This window comes from Denticeps clupeoides, chromosome 13 (genome assembly GCF_900700375.1).
Source record: "Denticeps clupeoides chromosome 13, fDenClu1.1, whole genome shotgun sequence".
Lineage (NCBI taxonomy): Eukaryota > Metazoa > Chordata > Actinopteri > Clupeiformes > Denticipitidae > Denticeps > Denticeps clupeoides.
Window position 1 is genome coordinate 2,849,066 of NC_041719.1, and position 12,079 is coordinate 2,861,144.

The window sequence follows — 12,079 nt, forward strand, 5'->3', positions numbered from 1 at the left end:
CGCCTTCTATGTTTTTGTAATGACGACTTTTTACGGGTCACGAATTGCGCACAGCAGGTCACGGGCCCGTGCGTACTTCTGTATGAAAGGATTATACATCTAGAACCAAATAGTGAAAGAGTTAGCCTGAATCCACGCTCGCTTCTTACAGCCCCGAGCATCTCTGATCGCAGGCCTTTTTTTGTCCACATGCCTCCTCGCTTGATTCCGGCGGAGGGCCTGGCAACCCTGCGCTCTCGGCGAGTTAACTGGGTCCCGTCGCTTTCACCGGATCGGAGGAGTGAAACTTCCGGTGGTGTGTCATGGCGGCATGGCGGAGTGTGGCTTGAAGTGAAAAAATATCCCACCCCCCCGTCCCCGCACCGCGTCGTGGTCGCGGCGGCTGCCGGCTCTCGCCGGCCGAGCATCGCGGAGGTCGGCTGCATCGTCTCGGGGACCGCTGCGCGGCGCTTCCGGCCGGCCATGGCGGCGCACAAGCCCGTGGAGTGGGTCCAGGCCATCATAAATAAATTCGACGAGCAGGTAAGCGGGCCACGGCCAACGAAGGGCCGGGCGGGCACGCCGCGCACGGTTCGCCCGGGTTTTTTTTTTTTTTTTTTTTTACCTCCGGCGGTGGGAAGACGGAGCCCACCCGGCCGCGCCAGCAGTGGCTCCCCTGCCCAGGCGCTCCGGCTCCGGCCCACTACGGTCCGGCTACGGGGCTGCAGGACTACCGCTGTCGCTGATGATGCACGGGGACTTTTATACAGATGCGGCTTTTCTGGGGACGTGATGATGATGATGATGGTGGTGGTGGTGATGGTGACGGTGGGCACGTTCCCCAGCTGTGCAGGCCAGATGCACACTTGTTACCACACTCAGGGATTTGGGTGCTTGTAGGGTGTCGTCTGCTGTGCTCTGATTGGTCGGCTCTCCTGTAAACACCATGCATGGTCCTCACCCAGGTCCACCTGGGGACGGATGAGAGTTTATTCTCTTGCTTTTTAAAGAGAGAAAAAAAAAAACGTATTCCTTATATTTCGCTCGGTGGTGTAAACCGTGGCCGGTAGACCGTTTCGGAGCAGATTGCAGGTCTGTTGGCCCGTTCACTCAGATATTGGACCCGGTTTGATAAGGATCCGGCCCCGGGAGGAGCGGAAAGAGGACGCCGTGTTTGGGGCCTGTCAGCATCTTCCCCGTCCCCTGGTGACATTGTCTTTCCCCGGGGCACCGCGGCGTACCGTGGTCTTTCGCTCTTCTTGCAGATGGGTCGGTCATGTGACTCCAGCGCATGGGTGGTGTGCTTCGGACAAACAAGGAAGTGGGGGTTATTAGCCCACGTTTTCCTGTTGTGGTGTTGTGAGAGCTTCATGGGAATCATGCAGTATCGGTTATATAAACCGATAAGGCGCGTGTCTGTACATCTTACCCGATGCAATCACCCAATTACAACAACGTTTACTATTTGTGTAATATTTGTCATTGTTTTGTTGCTCTTCTTCCAGGAAATGTTGCAACCTACACCTATAATTTGACTCTCTCTCTCTTTTATTTTTATATATATATTAGAGCCTAGACCCAGCTGACCCCAACTTTATAACCATATAAAAAGTCAGGGGTGTTAATAGCGCTCTCTCTCTTTTTTTTTTTCTTGTGGTTGCCAGCTATTGTCATGCGGCCTAAATGCCTCCAGCATCCACAGAGTTGGTTGGACTGGCCATCTGATTAACTCCATGCTAATGAACCATGACAGCGTTTGGCTGGAACCTGTTGGAATTTAAAAAGTTGCCTTGAAGGTATGCTGATGATGATGATGATGATGATGGTGATGGTGACGACGGTGGTTGGTTGGTGCATTCGTCCACCGATGGTTTGTAAAGGTTGGGCTTTGCTCGCTCAGCAGTGATAGAGTTCCTCGGCGGTGCATAGTCATGGAAACTCAATCTGCCCAGCCTGTCTCTTTGGAGCGGTGGCTGATGCGTTATTCCGCGCTGCACGCCCTCAGCGATTTGCGACTTTCGAGCTGCCAGTTTGGATTCATTTCTCGTCAAGAAACTTTTTTTTTTTTTTTTTTCTCCTCGATTTGACCTTTCCAGGGCTGCAGCGGTCTAGTTCCGACCCTCCTGTGCATGTTGGAGGAGCTTTCAGTGATGGACGCTTCTCATCATGCAGTCTGCAGCAATGTTGTCCCGTGCACTGACGTGATCTGATCATTAGATTCCTATCAGATCCAGCATCAATCGCCCCTGCTTCCTCATTCTGGAAGATTTAACCCCCCCTCCCATCAATAAAGGACACGCCCAGGCGTACCACAAAGTCCCTCTCCTCCGCTTCCCTCCGTTCTCTACACACCTGATACTCCTTCTACACGAACGTGACCACGCCCGCTACCGACACCCGCATGCAGGTTATCAGGTGCTATAATTGAAGCGCTCTGATTGGTGAGCTGGTGAACATGGCCCATGCAGCCAAGCATATCTCCCATTATTATAGGAGAAAACGAGCATTTATGCCATATCTGTGCCAGCTCTACAGGTCCAAACTGAACTAATATGACAATAAGACATTAGAAATGCTCAACACATGTAACTGACCGTACGTGCAGTTATTCTCGCGTCCAGGTTTTACAAGTGCGCAAAGTGAACCAACAGTTTACGCCCAATTGGTTAATCTTACTACAGAATATCATATTCAAAAATCAATCAATTATATTTAATTATTCTTCAATTATTTTTATATATGTATATATAATTTAAATGATTTGAGGAAATGTCTGTGATGATTAGCCTAGTGGGTAAGACACTCGCCTAAAAACCAGAAGACCACAAAGTCCCAGGTTTAAATCCCACTTACTACCATTGTCTCCCTGAGCAGGACACTTAACCCTGACTGTTTCCAGGGGGACTGTGCCTGTAACTACTCTCTGGATGAGTGCGTCTGGTAAATATCATTTTATGTATGTCTGGAGTGTAATTTTGAATATTATTTATATTTCATTTATCAGATCTACTGTACTGTACTATAGAGAGAAGCAGCAGCAGCAGCAGCAGCAGCAGCAGAGTCATGGTCCCTGTAAGTGTTGACATGTCCCGGTCGTGTCATGTCTGCGGCCTGCGAGCGAGAGTGCGCTACGTTGTCCGGCACTTCCAAAGTGCACAGAAGGGAAGAAGAGATTGGTCCGTGACCTTTGAGGAATTTTTAACCATGCCGGCGAAAACAAAGTGCTCACTGTGTGCTGGCCCGCCGCATTAAAATGGATGTCAACAGGCTGCGCTGTGTGTGTGTGTGTTGCCGGGATGCTCTGGGTTCAGAGGCCTGGTCTTGGGACTTTTATTTCCAGCCACGTGCTTTCCCCCAAGGCAGTCTGTGCAGAGAGGAAGGGGAGGAGGCCGGGGACCCTGGGGCCGCCAACCCTCCCTGACCCCGGTGGCCTTTAACCCCTCCTCCTGTTTACACGGGCGCAGTTTACAGCTGTCCCACGCCGAGCGTGTGGACCTCGAGTCCATCCAGAGGACAATCTGAGCGAAATGGAGCAAACAAAACACGCCAGGTCCCCGTAAACACATCGGTCCTGATAAACACTGTGTGTGTGTGTGTGTTTGTGGGGTCCCTTGGCGTCAGGGAAAGCCCCGGCACTGTAGTGTGTAGGCAGATGCTGGGGGCTGCAGGTGTGCAGCCGTGGGGCGGGGTTTTATGGCTAGCCGCCTTCTTTTGTTCTCTCGCCGTGCGAGTTCAGCTGGATTCGCTCCGCGGGTCTCCGGGCCAGCTGCGGGCGGCGTGTGTGACGTTGCCCACGTAAGATGAAGAAATTCACATTCGTGAAGGAATCTGAGATCCCTTGCAGGCGTGGAATACAGTGCAAGAAGAAGCTGGAACGTCTGGAAAAGGGTTCGAGAGTTGCATTGGCATTGCCACGTGTTGTTCTGACTGGTTGTCACGTTTGTAGATATTCTAAGAACCGCTAGCCTTAAATTTTAATCCCCCTCTCTCTCTTTTTGTCTCCAGCTTCCGATCAAAACAGGACAACAGAACACACACACCAAAGTCAACACTGAGCACAACAAGGAATGCCTGATCAACCTCTCCAAGTACAAGTTCTCCCTGGTCATCAGCGGCCTCACCAACATATTAAAAAATGTCAACAATATGGTACGCTGGGCTTTACTTTCGGAGTGGCATGTCACAGTGTAATGTCGCATGGGGACGTTTACCACATTTCAGAGCTCATACCGTAAACTGCAAAAGACACTGTACTGGACGCTTAGTCAAATTGCTAAAAATAAGCATACGTCTTGACGTGGACATCAACTTAAAGTCCTTTGGTCAATTTATGACCCAATTTGTCCTTGGGTCAATTTATTAATAAATCCGCAGTGTCTTTGCAAATGTAAAGGTCCACAATCATGAAAATTTCACTTTGTGAGATTATTTAACATTAATAACACATTAATAACAGTAGCCTGTCTATGGTCTTGTAGTGGCTAGAAATGGTCACCGGTGTAAAGAGTTTTTTGGCCGCACTGCTTCACCATTCAGACGGTCGGATCTGGAGTTTGTCCCCTTATCGCGTCATAAGGGGAACGGTTACCTCCCGTCATGCTTTTTCCACCCGGAGATTTTCCGGCCCCTCCCCTAAAACACACCGACTGTCATGGCTTCCAAACGTGCGAAGAATTGCAGTTGCTCGGCGATTGGATTTAAAAATGAGCACAAATTCTGCGCCACGGCTGAATTTTGGAAAGAGACGTCAGATACAGAATTACGGGGCACCAGGACCGACGTAAAAAAGCAAAAAAATAAAATAAATCCTTTAATTTCTGTTCTGTTTTCACTCTGCATCTTCTCATGAATTGAGTCTTGTTTTTCTCTGTTATTCCCTTATTTAGGACTTCCATAATGATTCCGAATGCCGCCTGCCTGCATGTGTTTCTGCTCTGAATGTTGTATATCAGTAGTTATCAGTATTTGTGGTGTCTGCAGCGCTTTTCGGATTGATTGATCGATTGATCGATCGCGTGCCGAATGAACAGGACATGTGAAGCATGTTTGTTTCTGACCGGCACTTTCATGGTCTTCTCAGCGGATATTTGGAGAAACGGCCGAGAAGAACCTGTACCTCTCTCAGCTGATCATTCTTGACACTCTGGACAAATGCCTGGCAGGGGTGAGTGAACTCTCGTGAACAAGATATATATATATATATATATATATATATATATATATACACACACACACACACACACACACACACACACACACACACATATTTATATTAATATTGTAATACGTGTTGCAATAACAGGGAAACCAGTTGTCTTCATTCTGAACACGAGTAGTGGCGGTGTCCAGACCTTAGAGGAACATTTCTGTCCCATTACGGCTCCAGCTCTGGAAATGCGCTCAGTAACCCCCCCACCCCCCTGCTTTCCACTGACAGTAAAGGGACGCGGGGCCGGTTGCTTGCAGAAGATTACATTTGCAGGTGTTTCCTCGTCTGGACTTGCCGTTTTCGCGGCTTCCAGCGGGATCGGCGGGAGTTTCCTGTATGGATTTTTTTCATTAATGACCGCTGTCGGGTGGCGGCCAGCTGCACCGCTGACGCGCTCCTCCTCGTTCTGATAACGGAGGTCCTCCACGATCCTGTAGCGTACGGGCCGGGAAAGCCACGCGGCGCCGATCCGGTTTCGGAGGGCTTTGGGAGCGTCCCTGTCCCTGGTGGGCTATCCCGCTGCTGCGCCCTCGAACCGGGGCGCTTGACCTTGAACCGCTTCAGCCTGCGATTGGGCTGTCGCGATGCAGGCTTTCATTTAGGTCCTTGTGCCTTTGGCCGCGATAAATGTATTTTTTTTCCATTTTTTTTTTGTCCAGATTGCAACGCTTTGTGCAATTTAAAAATGGAGCTCTGGGGAAATCTAAGAAACCTTCAAAGAAAGCCGCCTCGTGCTGGCATGCGTGTGTTCGTTCTGTAAACCCAACCGGGTCCCGACAGCGGCGTCATCATCTGCCGGCCGGTGGTAGAGTTCTCCCGCGTCGGGAAGTTCTGTCTCGGCTTCACGTGGACTTTTTGGCCGAGTTCATTCTCCTGATTTACCGGCACCTACGCCATATTTCCTGCGTTCAGGATGCTGTAGAAGAAGCTTCTGTTACCCCCATGCTCCGCCCCCCAGCCCGTATTGATTCGTTAATGTGCTGCTGTGGGAACGTAACCATTCAGTTTTGTCCCAGTAGTCGTATCTCCTCTCCTTTCTAACCACTGCAGGTATTTCTGGCGTAATTCTCTCGCCCTCAGCATGTAAAATGCTACGATGACCCTTTTTTCCTGTATGTTGCATGGAAAAAGTAATGCAGCATTGCATTAGATGCACCAGACTCCTCTACGCTCTTTAAATAAGTACAACCTGCTCTGTAGTTTGACCACAGCACGTCATTATTTTAGCAGGGGGCGGTTGCACCGTTTGGCCACATACTTTGATCCCATTAATTACTTTTATGAGAGCTTGAACTGGCCACATGGGTTCTGCACGTGGCTTTAATGCCCACGGTTAATGTATTTTGTAATGGCTGGCATGTGTGTCTGGTCTTGAAAACAGATCTTTAAATATCTGTCGGAGCTGCTTTGTTAAAAAATTAAAATGCGTCTTATAGTATTATTTATTAGTATTAGTTTATTTGGCCACATTTGCCATCAAATCTGTCAGATTGTAGAATTTCTGTTGACATCACTGCTCCTTTCCCCTCGTCCCGCAGCAACCGAAGGACTGCCTGCGGCTGGACGAGGCCATGCTGGTGAAGCAGCTCCTTCCGGAGATCTGCCACTTCATCCACACGTACCGCGAGGGCCACCAGCACGCCGCCGAGCTGCGCAGCTCCGCCTCCGGCGTGCTCTTCTCCCTCAGCTGTAACAACTTCAACGCCATCTTCAGCCGCATCTCCACCAGGTCTGCGCGCCGGCCCTGTCTTTAGGTTCCTTGAGCACGTGTCCTGTCTCTGTGTATTTATCCATTAATGTCTTTGCTGAAGGATGCAAGAGCTCACGGTTTGTTCAGAAGACACTGTGGACGTCCATGACATTGAGCTTATTCAGTACATCAACGTGGACTGTGCCAAGCTGAAGAGATTACTCCAAGGTAACCACTGAAGGACCGTAAATTGCGATCGTGTAAAACAGACACCTGGAAGCAGGCTTATGATATGTCTCAACCCACAGAAACCGTGTTCAAATTTAAAGCCCTGAAGAAGCCTGCTCAGCTTGCGGTCATCAACAGTTTAGAGAAGGTCAGTAGGTCGCATCTCGGTTGGGTTTCCTGACCCGTAGTGGTGCAGCAGCAGCATGGTGGTTGCCATTGAACATGCTTAAATGGTCTGGTGTCCCCGCTGTGTCCAGGCTTTCTGGAACTGGGTGGATTATTACCCCGACGAGTTCACGTGCCTGTACCAGCGTCCTCAGGCAGACATGGCAGGTCAGGGGAAGTTCTCAGTCCAGTAGCGCTCAACGCCGCAGAGTAAATATTGAGTAACATGTCTGTTCTGTGTGTGTGTGTGACGTCACCAGACTGCGCAGAGAAACTCTTTGACCTGGTGGACAATTTTGCTGAGAGTGCAAAGAGGAAGGCGGCGGTGTGGCCGCTACAGATCATCCTTCTCATCTTGTGTCCGGAGATCATCCAGAACATCCTCAAAGAAGTGGTGGAGGAGAGCAAGCACAACAAGGTCCTCCTAATCTCCTACGGTGATATGTGATCTCCCAGAACGTAACGCTCACCACACCTCTCGGTTTGCCCTCACAGAAGTTGTTTCTGGAAAACCTTCATAAGGCTCTGACGGGACATGGTGGCAGCAAGCAGTTGACTGAGAGCGCCGCCATCGCCTGCGTCAAGCTCTGCAAGGCCTCCACCTACATCAACTGGGAAGACAACTCTGTCATCTTCCTGCTGGTGCAAACCATCGTCATGGACCTGAAGGTCGGTTGGGCAGCGGTTTCATGCACAATGGAGTATGCAGCCTAAATGTCACCATTGTTGCATCCAACGTGCCTCTTTGAATGGCTGAGCATGAAATATCGTTCCACTTTTATTACGTTTTTTTTTTTTTTTTTTTTTTTTTTTTTTTTCCCCAGAAATTTTAAATTTCCTCGCAACAAGACAAGCCAACAACCCCCAAACCTCAATTCCTTCCCGTAGACACACATTAAAAGAATTAAATGATTAATTTCTAATGAATCGGTACCTTCGGTACCTTCATCAAAGGGACCACAGTGGCTGTTAGGCCAACCACGTTCCTATATATGTCTATATAGGAGCTGTAAAAAAAAAAAAAGGTTTAATACCATTTACAATGTGCGAAACACTCTTACCAATCACTGAAAAACAAATTCACAAGTAGTGAATACTGATAAGGACAGGACAGTGTGGTAGTAGCCTAGTGTGTAACACACTTGTCTATGAACAAGAAGACCCAGGTTCAAACCCCACCTACTACCATCGGGTCCCTGAGCAAGACACTTAACCCTGAGTGTCTCCAGGGGGGGACTGTCCCTGTCAATACTGATTGTACGTCGCTCTGGATAAGGGCGTCTGGTAAATGCAATAAATGTAAATGTAGGAACCTTTCACGGATTTTGTTCAGCCACCACACCAAGAAGGACCAGCATAAAAACGTTGGCAATCCCGGCACCACCCGCTGGTTCGTTATCTTATTGGGTGTGTAACCTCAACACAGATGCCCCAGGTTCTTCCTCATGTAAAAATCAAGCAATGGAGACCGTTCATTTTGTGCATATATCTCACCCAAAATGTCACTTATGTTGCTAAACCATTTTTTTTTTTTTTTTTTTTTTTTTTTTTTTGCCTTTTCCCATCAGGCCCTGCTCTTCAATCCAACCAAGCCCTTCTCTCGTGGGACGGGCAGCCAGAGTGCGGATGTGGACCTCATGATTGACTGTTTTGTTTCCTGCTTCCGCATCAACCCCCACAACAACCAGCACTTTAAGGTTTTACCCGCCGCCGTTATACTGTGAATAAGTAAATGAAGAGTGAATGCGGTGTACCGACTGGTGACGAGCAGAGACTCTGTCCTCAGGTCTGTCTGGCTGCTGCCTCCCCTCCAACGTTTCACTTCGCCCTGGTGAACTCGCTGCACAGAATCATCACCAACGTGAGTTTCCACCTCTGCTCTGCCTGCTGCTGTGCATGCTGGGTAAGAAACGTTGACCAGTGGGTCCCTGGACGTCTGTCTCCTCTTCTACTCTAGTCTCACCTGGACTGGTGGCCCAAGATCGATGCCGTGTACTCGTACTCGGGCGAGCTGCGCTCCATGTTCACCGATACGCTCGCTCGGGTGATGCAGGGTCTCAGCGCCCATGCCCCCCTACGCATGATGCAGGTGAGGTGTACACACCACCTTTCCTCAGGTAAAACAGGTCAAATTTGCTGCCAAATACTTTACAATACTTTATAAAGCAAGGCGACATCTTGAAGATGGAGGTAGACTGAGGGTGTATGCACCAGTCAGGCAGCTATCGTTCAAAGGAAAATTCTTCTTCACCTTACTGTTGACCCCAATGACACTGGTCATTGCACAATCTGCACACTTTAGAACAGTCCATAGCCACTTCCCAATGATGTCTGCATTTTTTGTTCTTATGGAACATAAATATCTTTACTACTACTATTTTTTTCTTTATTAGCCTTATTCATTTTATTTTGTTTTTACACCTTATTGTATTTTAGTTATTTCTATAACTATTACTTAGTGGTTCAGGATACATTTCACTGTGTATTGTACTGCTATAACTACGCATGTGACAAATAAAAATCTTATTGTGCAGTCGTAATAATTTTGTGTAATTTTTTTTTTTTCCCCCGCTCCACAGAGTCTAACATTCAAGGAGAAGATGACCACCAGCCTTAAATTCAAAGAGAAGTCCACTGATCTGGACTCCAGATGCCTGCTGCTCGCGTTGGTCAAGCTCATCCATGCCGACCCAAAGCTCATGCTGCACGTAAGCCGGCGCCTTGTTACTGCAACGATAGATGCAACTGGCTTGCATCGATTCCATTCATGTATCAACCATACAAGGTTGATCGGGCATCTGCGGGTTCGTTAAAATGCGGTTGGTTCAGACGACTGAAGTGGCTGTTTCGTCTGTTCTTGGGTGTAGCGCTCATCTGCCATGTTGTGTGTGTTTCTGTACAGAACCCAGGTAAACAGGGACAGGAAATCCAGAGCAGCACGACGGAGCTGATCAAAGGCCTGGTGCAGCTGGTGTCCTTCAGCAGTGCCGAGATTTCCCAGGAGGCCATGGAGGTGAGGCCACCTGTGTACTAGTGACCAGTGCCAGTCGTTTCTCCCACATCGGCGGGAAATAACGGATTCTCATGTTCATGTTCACTCGCACCTGTTTCTCAGGCCTTGCTGGTTTTGCACCAGCCCGAGACCATAGAGCTGTGGAATCCTGATGCGCCCATTGAGGCATTTTGGGACATCAGGTATGACGCGTCCACGTGTCTGAGAAAGTGTTCGATATTTTATTTAATCTTTATTTAGCTGGCTGCTGGTGTTTTTAATTGTTCTCTCTGTCCCTTCTTGGTCACCTGTAGTTCCGAGGTTCTCTTCCTGATCTGCCGAAAGCTGATTGGCCACCAGATGGCCAATAGCACCGAGGTCCTCAAGTGGCTCCGGGAGATTCTTATCTGCAGGAACAAGTTCCTCTTGAAAAACAAGGTGACCTTTTTATTTTTTATCGTTACACAGTGATCTATTTCATTTATAATAGTATTTTTTTATTTTTTTGTATAACAGTAATAGGGACGAAGTAGATAATTAGGTGAGGGACTTCTGTCTTGCAGGAGAGCGCCACGCTGGGCAGCGTCATCCCCATCTGTAAAGATGCCCAGACCAAGCTGGAGGTGTGTTTGTACACCTTCCTGTGGAGCCCCGACATGGAGGCTGTCCTGGTGGCCATGTCCTGCTTCCGCCACCTGTGTGAGGAGGCGGACATTCGCTGCAGCGTGGACGAGGTCCCGGTCCAGACCATCCTGCCCAACTACAACACTTTCATCGAGTTCGCCTCAATCAGCAACATGATGGCGACAGGTCGGCGCATTTCTGCTCAGTCTCAGCAGGGGGCAGCGCTGTCCTCTTTAGGGAATTAATAAATGATGCAGTGCATCTGAAACCGATAATCTTGGCCATTCGTAATGGATACAGGATAAATAATTAACAAATATCCATCAGTGCATGCCATACTACAGATTATAATGGATTTTACCTATTTAATTTATGAGCGAATGTCAAATTTCAAATTCGAATTTTATTTGTCACGTACGCAGTCGTACACGGTATGCAAGTAACACATTGCACAAACAATACAAAAATGTATAAATACATTATAATTGTTCTTCGTCTAGCACCTAACAATCTCTGAGCATGCTCTTCACTGACAAGTTTGAGCCTTATCAGGGCTCTTAGTTTGTAAACTCAATATTCTATAGAAATCGAACGAGAATTGCTGGTGTCTTCCTCTTGTAAGTCGCTTTGGATAAAAGCGTCTGCTAAATAAAGTAAAGTAAAGTATTGTAGTTCTATGAAGTGTTGGACTTCTGTGCAGTGGTGGCCTAACCGGTAAGGAACCTTGTAATCAGAAGGCTCGAATCCCGACCCGCCAAGGCCCCCACACACTGCTCCCCGGGCGCCTGTTATGGCTGCCCACTGCTCACTCATGGGATGGGTTAAATGCAGCGAATCGCGTGTGACTTGTCCACTTTACCTGTGGTGTGCGTCTAGGCCGTTCCACTCTGCAGAAGAGGGTCATGGCCCTGCTGAGGAGGATTGAACACCCCACTGCCGGCAACATAGAGGTCAGGGTCAACTCTAAACTCTGAACTCCAAGTGTTTTCACGAATGAATGTGAACCGCTCTTGCCCTTGTTTTGCTGCGTTCTTTTGCCCTCTGTAGGCTTGGGAGGACACGCTTACTAAGTGGGAGCAGGCAACAAAACAGATACTCAACCACCCGAAAAATAAAGTGGAGGATGGGCAGGTATGTGGCTCTTTACGGTTAAGTTTTTGTTCATTTTGTGTCTGAGAGTCTGAGTACTTCA

General features: G+C 48.5%; 1 protein-coding gene across 5 annotated transcripts in view; it reads left to right on the forward strand.

The window, feature by feature from the left end:
• The first annotated feature begins 231 nt into the window (after window positions 1-231).
• The window catches only part of nf1a (neurofibromin 1a), a 54,168-nt gene continuing 42,320 nt past the window's right edge, over window positions 232-12,079 (forward strand). For all 5 annotated transcript variants that reach the window (XM_028999762.1, XM_028999763.1, XM_028999765.1 and 2 more), the window contains exons 1-19: window positions 232-522; window positions 3,985-4,128; window positions 5,060-5,143; window positions 6,727-6,917; window positions 7,000-7,106; window positions 7,187-7,254; window positions 7,364-7,439; window positions 7,532-7,689; window positions 7,767-7,940; window positions 8,840-8,968; window positions 9,058-9,132; window positions 9,229-9,360; window positions 9,851-9,979; window positions 10,174-10,284; window positions 10,387-10,466; window positions 10,578-10,701; window positions 10,827-11,073; window positions 11,764-11,837; window positions 11,935-12,018. In XM_028999762.1, the coding sequence (XP_028855595.1) occupies window positions 463-522; window positions 3,985-4,128; window positions 5,060-5,143; window positions 6,727-6,917; window positions 7,000-7,106; window positions 7,187-7,254; window positions 7,364-7,439; window positions 7,532-7,689; window positions 7,767-7,940; window positions 8,840-8,968; window positions 9,058-9,132; window positions 9,229-9,360; window positions 9,851-9,979; window positions 10,174-10,284; window positions 10,387-10,466; window positions 10,578-10,701; window positions 10,827-11,073; window positions 11,764-11,837; window positions 11,935-12,018 (2,247 nt within the window). In that variant the 5' untranslated portion in view covers window positions 232-462. The remainder of the gene's footprint in view (window positions 523-3,984; window positions 4,129-5,059; window positions 5,144-6,726; window positions 6,918-6,999; window positions 7,107-7,186; window positions 7,255-7,363; window positions 7,440-7,531; window positions 7,690-7,766; window positions 7,941-8,839; window positions 8,969-9,057; window positions 9,133-9,228; window positions 9,361-9,850; window positions 9,980-10,173; window positions 10,285-10,386; window positions 10,467-10,577; window positions 10,702-10,826; window positions 11,074-11,763; window positions 11,838-11,934; window positions 12,019-12,079) is intronic.